The 8888-nt window shown below is 32.6% G+C and overlaps 1 protein-coding gene across 1 annotated transcript in view; it reads right to left on the reverse strand.

Moving 5' to 3' along the window:
• The window catches only part of HELRODRAFT_189512 (hypothetical protein), a gene marked incomplete at its 5' end in the record, with an annotated part of 3545 nt that extends 796 nt beyond the window's left edge, over positions 1–2749 (reverse strand). Inside the window, 7 exons of the mRNA XM_009030662.1 lie at positions 1–16; positions 241–352; positions 639–800; positions 978–1051; positions 1240–1394; positions 1541–1688; positions 2738–2749. The exon at positions 1–16 is cut by the window's left edge and continues 114 nt beyond it. Coding sequence (XP_009028910.1) covers positions 1–16; positions 241–352; positions 639–800; positions 978–1051; positions 1240–1394; positions 1541–1688; positions 2738–2749 — 679 coding nt within the window. The remainder of the gene's footprint in view (positions 17–240; positions 353–638; positions 801–977; positions 1052–1239; positions 1395–1540; positions 1689–2737) is intronic.
• Positions 2750–8888: the final 6139 nt, after the last annotated feature.

The raw sequence follows: 8888 nt of genomic DNA on the forward strand, positions 1-8888 counted from the left end.
CGTTGTTCAAGCTCGTCTGGTTAGGATTTAGTGGTTGGTGACGTGTTTGTGATGAGGGTGATGAAAACGATGATGACGAAGATGATGACTTAACTTAGACGATCATGATTAATTATAAGGATGAAAATTATTTCGACATTTATATAATTATAATAATGACAACAGCAGCGATGACGGCGGCGACGTTAACTTCAGAAGCAGCCAGCAGTAACTACAACAACTACAACCAACTTAACTTACGTCTCCGGGTCTGTATATGCCGTCAGTCCAGAGTACGGCTGCCACGAACATGATGACTGGCCTGACAACTGCCACCTGCATTATCATGAACGTTATTCGGAAGAAAGTTCGCCTTTGGATAAATTTTGTAAGAATAATAATATTTAATTATTAATTATAATAATAATTTAATATTTGTAATTATATTTGCAATAATATGCAATGATTTAACATAGGCAGACAAAGACACCAGAAAGGAACCGGAAAAATTTGACTTCGCTTACTGAGGGGTTGTACATTTAAGTCTTGTACACCCCTCAAAACAAAAAGTAGACTTAACTACTACATTGGAGATATAGATTTAGAATGTCTGAACCTTGAGCACCACAGTTGGCCTACATAACCAAAAATTGACTGACCTACTAAACTGAGAAACGGGCAGACAGACGCAACAGCAACATACAGGGAGGGTGTTCAACTTGAGTTCCCTGCCCCTCTCCACCATCTGCCACAACCGTCTGTGACCGCCCATGTAGTTTATCATCAGCTGGCCGAAGTTGTACAGGCAGGTGCCGAAGAACCTTTTGTGCATTTTTTAGGATACACACAATTTTTTAGGTTTGCAGTTTTTTGGTCATGTAATTGTTCTTCCTATTATTATTATTATTATTATTATTATTATTATTATTATTATTATTATAATTATAATTATAGTTATTATTATTGTTATTATTATTCTCATCATTATCAGGACTAACACATTGGCAACCATGTCAACAAGCGGACCGGATCTCGGTACTACGGTTCCTATCAATCCGGTAAAAGAAAAAATCTGGTCGAGTGAATGAATACCGTGAATGAATGAATGAATGAATGAATAATAATCAACAAAACTATAAATTCAACTGCTGATCAAAAAAACTCTAACGATCAAAACCCTAACAATTTCTATAAATAGAAAATCTAAAGTAGAAACTCTAAAATATTCTAAAAATAGAAACTCAACCAAAGAGACCCCACCGGGAAAAACCCAAGAATCCAGACGGTTTTGGTAGCTCTGGTCCTAATTTTGAAATTATTGTATATGAAGAATATCTCCTCTATGTAGAGGCCGAAAGTCGTAGCAGTCAGCAAAATTAGGATGGAGATAACAATAATACCGTAGAGCGGCATGTCTGCAGATGAATGGATGAATTAATTAACGATAAATGAGTGAATGAATGAGCCGGTGAATGATTGAATGAATTAGTGGCTAAATAAAAGAATGAAAAACGAACGATCAGGTAAACGAGCGAATGAGACACAAAAAACCGAAACTTACTTTTAAACATATTATAAGATGTCGGAACTTCATCGGCGCAATCCGCCCATCCCTGTTTACTACTCATCTTCATCTTGACGTCATCATCACCATAATAACCACTACTGTTACCATAACTCGATGTATTTCCGTTTCCGGAAATCTTCAGCTGCGAAATATTTAAAGCCGATAATATTGACGTTAAGTTGGAGATGAATATCGATGATGATGATGCCGCTGCTGATGATGACGACGACGACGATGATGAAAGTACTGATGATGATGCATTAATGATTTTCTCCAAAGCGCTCCAACAGACTTCTTGCTTATATTGACCAGACATTCTGCTTTTCTTTTGTGTTTTTTTTCTGGAATGATGATGATGGTGATGATAATAAAGAAGAAGAAGAAGATGATGATGATGATGTCAAAGCCGAGAACTATGACGATCTATAATGGTACAGTGGTAATTTTATTGTTAATAATAATTTAAACTTTTATTTTTTAATTTAGCGAATGAGACACAAAAACTTTAATTTTATTGACGATAATAATTTAAACTTTACGATAGTGAATCCGACGATGGTGAATCTTTTGGTCAAGACGATGATGATGACAACGACGATGAAGATATCAATAACAACACAGAAAATAATTATGCTAATTCGACCAGTAACAATAGCTACATTATCTCAATAAGTCTTTATCATCAGTAACTTAAATTTGAAACCAACTTAGCTTATATATAAACTAAATTATATATATTTGAATTATATATATATATTAGTATATACATACAAATATATACATATATATTATAAATAGCACTTATATTAGTTCATCGTCTAATGCTAGGCAATGTTATGCTAACAAATATTTATAAATACATCAGAGCTGTTTATTATTATTATTACTATTATTATTCTTGTTGTATTTGTTGTTGTTATTATTATTATTGTTGTTATTAATGTTGGAAAAAATGTTGTTGTTGTTGTTGTCATTTCTATTCATGGTGTTCTTGGGTATGTTAACTGTGTCAATCTTATTTACCCTTCGTTGTTTCTTCATGTGTGAGAAGTTTATTATTATTGTTATTATTGTTGTTGTTATAATTGTTGTTATTATTATTGTTATTGTTAATTGGTTGATGTAATGACTTTAACTACTCTGGCACTTGAATAACTCATTTACTTTGCAAAAATTATCTACAACACTAACGATAAGTGTCATTCTTAAGAATTACGATACGCTCAAACACACTTACATACATACAAACACACACATGCATACATACATACACATACATATATACATACATATACACATACATACATATAACCTATGCTTTTTCGGGTGTATATATATACATATGGATGTGTGTGTGTGTGTGTGTGTGTGTTAATGTGTGTGAATGATTGATTTGAGATAATTGTTCTTGAGTGATTTAACGAACACCATAGTCTAAAGTGCATTTTTATATTATGGTTAGATATGAAAACAGAGAAAGAGAGAGAAAGAGAGATGAAGCTAAAGAGAAAGGGAAAGAGAGAGAGAGTGAGAGAGAGGTAAAGAGAGTTTTTTCCAGTTTTTAAACTTCGATGAATTAAATTTGAAATCAATAAATGTGAATAGGGTAAAAATATGTCGTAACATTTATTACTAATATTTCTCTCCCTCTGCTTTCTTTTTTCGCATCAATCTCTCTCTCTCTCTCGTTCTTTCATTTTTTCAAGTTTTGCAATATTCATAACCCCCAAAAATGAAGTCATTATTATAAATTCGTTAATTCAATTTTATTGTGCGACTGAAAATTTCTTTAATTAGGAACATAGAAAAATAAATATGGTAGGAAGTGATCATTATACATAGGTATCCATGGAAATATTACCATTACCTGTTGTTCATTTATCTTTATTTGTTAAAATTAGTTGTATAGTATTATGCATAATTGCCGAAATAGGCTTTAAAAAATTTGAAAAAAAATCGAAATTGTAGACCAAGAAAAACAAAAGATATTAAATAGATGTGGTGTAATAATTGATGGAAAAAATGAATAAATAAAACGTCAACATAGATAACACAATTTAAACATTGCGAAAACAAAGAAAAAACATTTTTCACTTGCATAGAAAAGTTATTATTTTGAATATTGTAAAATTTGCTAATGTATCGTTGCTGACGTCATCGTCGTCGTCGCGAACTATTAGACGAAATGTCCTAAGAAAAGATAAATTAAACAAGGATAATATAATAATAATTATTATTATTATTATTGTTGTTATTGTAATTTGCAAGCTAACATAAATAGGTGAGCATTGGAATGAAATGAAATGTTAAAAAGTACATGAATATAGAAATTTGTATTTGAAATAATGAAAATTATATACATTTTTAAATATATATACATGTGTGTGTTTGTGTGTGTTTGTGTGTGCGTGCGTGTGTAACATATGTAGAAATGAAAGAAAATGAAATTTTCTAAAATCATCTAACGAAGTGCGATATATAAAAAAATGGAATTCTTACTTATTCTCTCGAATCATCTTTTAAAAGATTAACTATCATTATTATTATCATGAATGATTATAAAATAATATATTATTATGAATAATTATAAAATAATATATATATATATGTTATTATTATCCGTATAAAATTATATAAAAATATATATATATATATGTGTATGGTTTGTTTTCTAAATTTTTAGCAAGCCTCATCAACACATTATTGACTATTGGCACTGACATACAACGGTTATCCCACCTCTTGATTGGAATAGATCATGATGCTGATGATATTACTAATTACAGGCCGATTTCACATCTTCGTAATTGAAAGAGTTGTTATGTGGAAGTTTTGGTTGAAAGAGGGCAGTGCTCTCATAGTTCAAATCATACTTTTCAAATTTATTATAATAAAGCCTGATCTAAAATTAAGATTTTAAAGTTTGGTGGATTATCACATAAAATCACTGATGAGAGTCTGTACTTTCCAATTGCACATGTTGAAATTGATACAGAAATCTCAAGACAAAAATACTCTTAAGATGATGATGCGTGCATTTATCCGTTCGCGTTTGGACTATTGCAGCAGTTTGTTCAACGGCCTACCTGAAAAGTCAGTTACGAAGCTACAGTCAGTTCAGAATCGTGCGCCCAGAGTTGTGTCTGGCGCCTAATCTCGCCAATTTTAAATCAACTACAATGGTTGCCTATCGAAAATCGTGTTCTGTTTAAAACTTGTGTAATGATATTTAAATGCATCAACAGCCTGGCAGCTTGATATTTGATAGATGAAATCGTTCTTCATTATGTCAGTTTGCCATCTGATGAGTCCAATTTTCTGGCGGTACTGTTAGGAATAGGTTCTAGAAATTTTGCTATTTTAGCTCCTAGTATATGAAACAACCTCCTAAGCCATTTACGGGATCCTGGTTTAAATCAGTTGACATTCAGAAGACTATTAAAAGCTTATTTGTTTTCAACCTGACATTGTTTTGTTTCTGCATTTTGAGAACGACGCTTTTGATAAATTTTACATTATAAGTGGAAAATAATAATGATAATAATAATAATAATAATAATAATAATAATAATATATGGTGCGTTGATATGAAAAACATACAATATAGAATATATACATCAAAGATTATGATATTAGAATAAAATAATGGTGCTTTTGATATAAATATATACACATAGATATATAAATACAAATTTGATTAAATGATTTAGCGTTTATTAATTTCATGAAAATACGTTCAACAACACGTATATATAAATACATATATTATATATATATATTTATGTGTTTATATTTATTTATATATCTGTGTGTATGTCTGTCTGGGTGTCTGTGTGGGTGCGTGGGTGCGTGTGTGCGTGGTTTTATGTGCAGTACGTATTGATAAGAGTATGGAACGCAAAGATGAACAGCTTGATGTATGAAAAAATTAAATTTTTTTTGCGGGTTTTTCGGGATTTTTTTGTCAAATTTTCCATTCGTTCGTTCATTAAATTATTAATCTGTCCATTTATTTATATGTTCACTCATTCGTTCGTTCATTTGTTCATCTCTGTTCATTTCGTTCGTTCATTAAAACAATTATTCAATCATTCATCTGTACGCTATTTCCACGTTCATTCGAACCTTAGCTCATTCGTTTTTTCGTTCGTTCATTCATTCATTCATTCATTCATTCATTCATTCATTCATTCATTCATTCATTCATTCATTCATTCATTCATTCATTGAACCAACCAATCATGCAACTACGTACATTTTTTCACTGTCAATTAATTGCCTAAACTCACCATCTTCATCACCACCACTTCCGATGACCACCATGTTATTATTATTATTACTACTACTACTACTATTATTATTATTATTATTATTACTAGTAGTAGTTTTGTTATTATTGTTGTTGTTACTCATCTTATTTGAGATTGTTTTTGATTTTGTGGTTGTTGACGGACAATGTCCTTCGAGTTGTTGTTGTTGCTGTTGTTGTTGTTGCTGAATGTTAAGTTGAAATTGTTGTTTATTGTTGTAGAGGCGTGGTTGTTGTTGTTGTTGTGCGAATGTTGTTGGACTGCTATTATCAATAGTTGTTGCGTGTTGAGCCATTTGTTTCTTGCACCTGGGCGACTTATTAAAATGTTGTTGTTGTTTATGTTGAGATGTTGATAAACCGTTGTTGCTGTTGTTGTTGTCGTTTTGTTGCTGCAACAAGGAGTTTAGAGATCTGTTCTTACTTTTGTTCGTACTGAAAGTATTCGGATTTGTTGTTGCTGTTGTTGTTGACGATGATGCTGTTGATGTTTTAATGTCCAGAAACTCTTCTTTACTGCGGGAAAGATGATTACGCGGATGATGATGATGATGATGGTGATGTTGTTGTTGATGTTGATGTAGTTGTAGTTGTTGTTGATGTTGATGTTGTTGTTGTTGTTGTTGTTGTTGTTGATGTTTTGAGCGGTTCCCATCTAACTCTCCATCCAGACTGTTACTCTTATTATACATGTTTGTATTTTTATTTTTATTATTGTCACTATTATTATTATTATTGTTGTTGTTGTTGTTGTTGTTATTATCACTGCTGTTACATTCATCGCTGCTCCTTGCTTTCTTATTGGTCAACTTAATCTTACTCAAACTTATTTTAATACTATTATTATTATTATTATTGTTATTGTCATTATTATTGTTGTTGTTATTATTATTATTTGAACAGCCCCTGGCAGCCCCTACACCCCCGTTGTTATCTCCCATACCCTCTCCGACGACCTCATCGTTAATCCTTCCGCAAAATGTTAGCCCGCGCCGCCGCGACTCCAGCTTCAGAAATACGGCAGCGCAGACGAGAATGCAGACTGATGGCCACAGCATGCAGTGGACCACATCAGCTCCAGTGTAGTTCTTTTTCTCAATGACCTTCCCCGAATTTTCAGTGTCATAGTAGCAAGGGAAGGAAATATTCTGTCGCAAGCGCCATCTCTCAGCAAAGTCTTCGACCAGGCGAGCGTTTTCTTGTCGCTGGCGGTAGCAGACGCTGTAGGAACACTGTTTTGTGGTGGTGGTTGTTGGTGGTTTGTGGTGGCTGGTTGTTGTTGTTTGTTGGTGGGGGTGGTTTATCTGAGAGGTTGTTGCTTGTTGTGGAGGTAAGGATGTTGTTTGGTTGTGTTGTGGCTTTGTTGTTGTTGTTTGTTTGTTGTTGTTGTTGATTTGTATAGCGCCTAATTCATTTGTTGTTGCAACAATTGCATGTTGTTGATTGCGTTTAGAGATTGGCTGCTACGATTTCGTCTATTGCAACTCGTTTAGTAATTCTGCTTGTGAGAAGTCACACTGTGAGTTGCAACAACAACATCAACAACATCATAATTTGAAACATCCTGAAAAGTCTATGAAAATAAGTGAGAACGTGAGAGAAAGAGAGGGAGAGAGAGAGAAAGAGAAAGAGAAAGAGAGAGAGAGAGGATTCATTCTAAAATATTCAACCACAGCCTTTATTGGGTTTAATATATGACATGTCCGACAAACATATCAAAAGTTTGCCTACCCCCTCAAACATAGAAACAAACAAATATACAAACATACAATTAAACAAATATACAAACAAACATACGAAACGAAACGAAACGAATTTTTATTTGCTTCTCAAAATTAATCTAAAAAAAGAGAAAAAAAAGAATTCTCTCCCCTTTATATCAATAGGAAGAAGACAGGATGACCACAGTAGAGTTCTTTTCAGAAACTCATCGAGTGTGACCACCTTGACATAATTTTTAAAATGTTATAAGTTTTCAACAGAATTTAAACGTAATTTCAAAAACAAAAAATTTATGTTTTAAACTTAAGTAAATATTCTTTTAACTTTTTTTAAAAATTATTTAACGAAATAAATTCAAAATTAAATCCACTGTTTAAAATTTCGTTCCAGATTCTCGGTCCCTTGCAATACACGTGAGAGAACAAAATATTCGTTTTCGATTTGTTAGAGACAAGATTATTTTGTTGCCGACATTGTTGTTTCATCTTGAAACAACTGTTAAATAAATCAGGTAATCGATTGGTTAACTGTTTATAAACAAAAATCATCAGAAAGTAAATGCTGAGTTTCGAGAAATTCAAGTTTCGCGTGCTGTTGAACAATGGTTGGCTGTGTTCAAATCGTTTGGATCTCGTTATCAATCTAACTGCTCTTTTGATTAATATTTCTATTGGTAAGGTTGATTTGTGGTACGATGAAGCCCATACAATGTTGCAGTAGTCTATTAACGGAATGCACAGGGAATTATACAGAAGATTCAAACAGTTTTTTGGCAAAAATAATTTTACTCTGTTTATCATTCCTATTGACTTTGAGAGTTTGGATGATACTTGTTTTATGTGATATTTGAAGGAGAGTTTCTGATCGAGCAGCATGCCTAGAAGTTTCAAACACTTTGTTTCAACAATTGTGTTGTTACCTAGGATGATTTTATACGGCTCCTTGTAATTTAGATATTGTACGGGTCCAAAAACCATCATTTGGCTTTTTGAACTGTTAATTGAAAGTTTATTGGCTTCGAACCAAGAGATTGTGTTTTTTAACTCTCTGTTTGTTTCCTCAATAAGTTCTTTCATTGATCTGCCGCTGCTAAAAACATTCGTGTCATCAGCATAAATTACGTAGTCAAAAACGCTGATGCAGCTGGAAGATCGTTTATGTACAATATAAATAACAAAGGACCTAGGATGCTTCCTTGAGGCACAACGTTGTTGTTTCCGAGCAGACTGGAAATTTCATCGTTCACATAGACAAATTGTTTTCTTTCTGTTAAGTAGCTACGAAACCAATGCAGTGATGTATTTCTAAAAT

This window comes from Helobdella robusta (genome assembly GCF_000326865.2).
Source record: "Helobdella robusta unplaced genomic scaffold HELROscaffold_7, whole genome shotgun sequence".
Lineage (NCBI taxonomy): Eukaryota > Metazoa > Annelida > Clitellata > Rhynchobdellida > Glossiphoniidae > Helobdella > Helobdella robusta.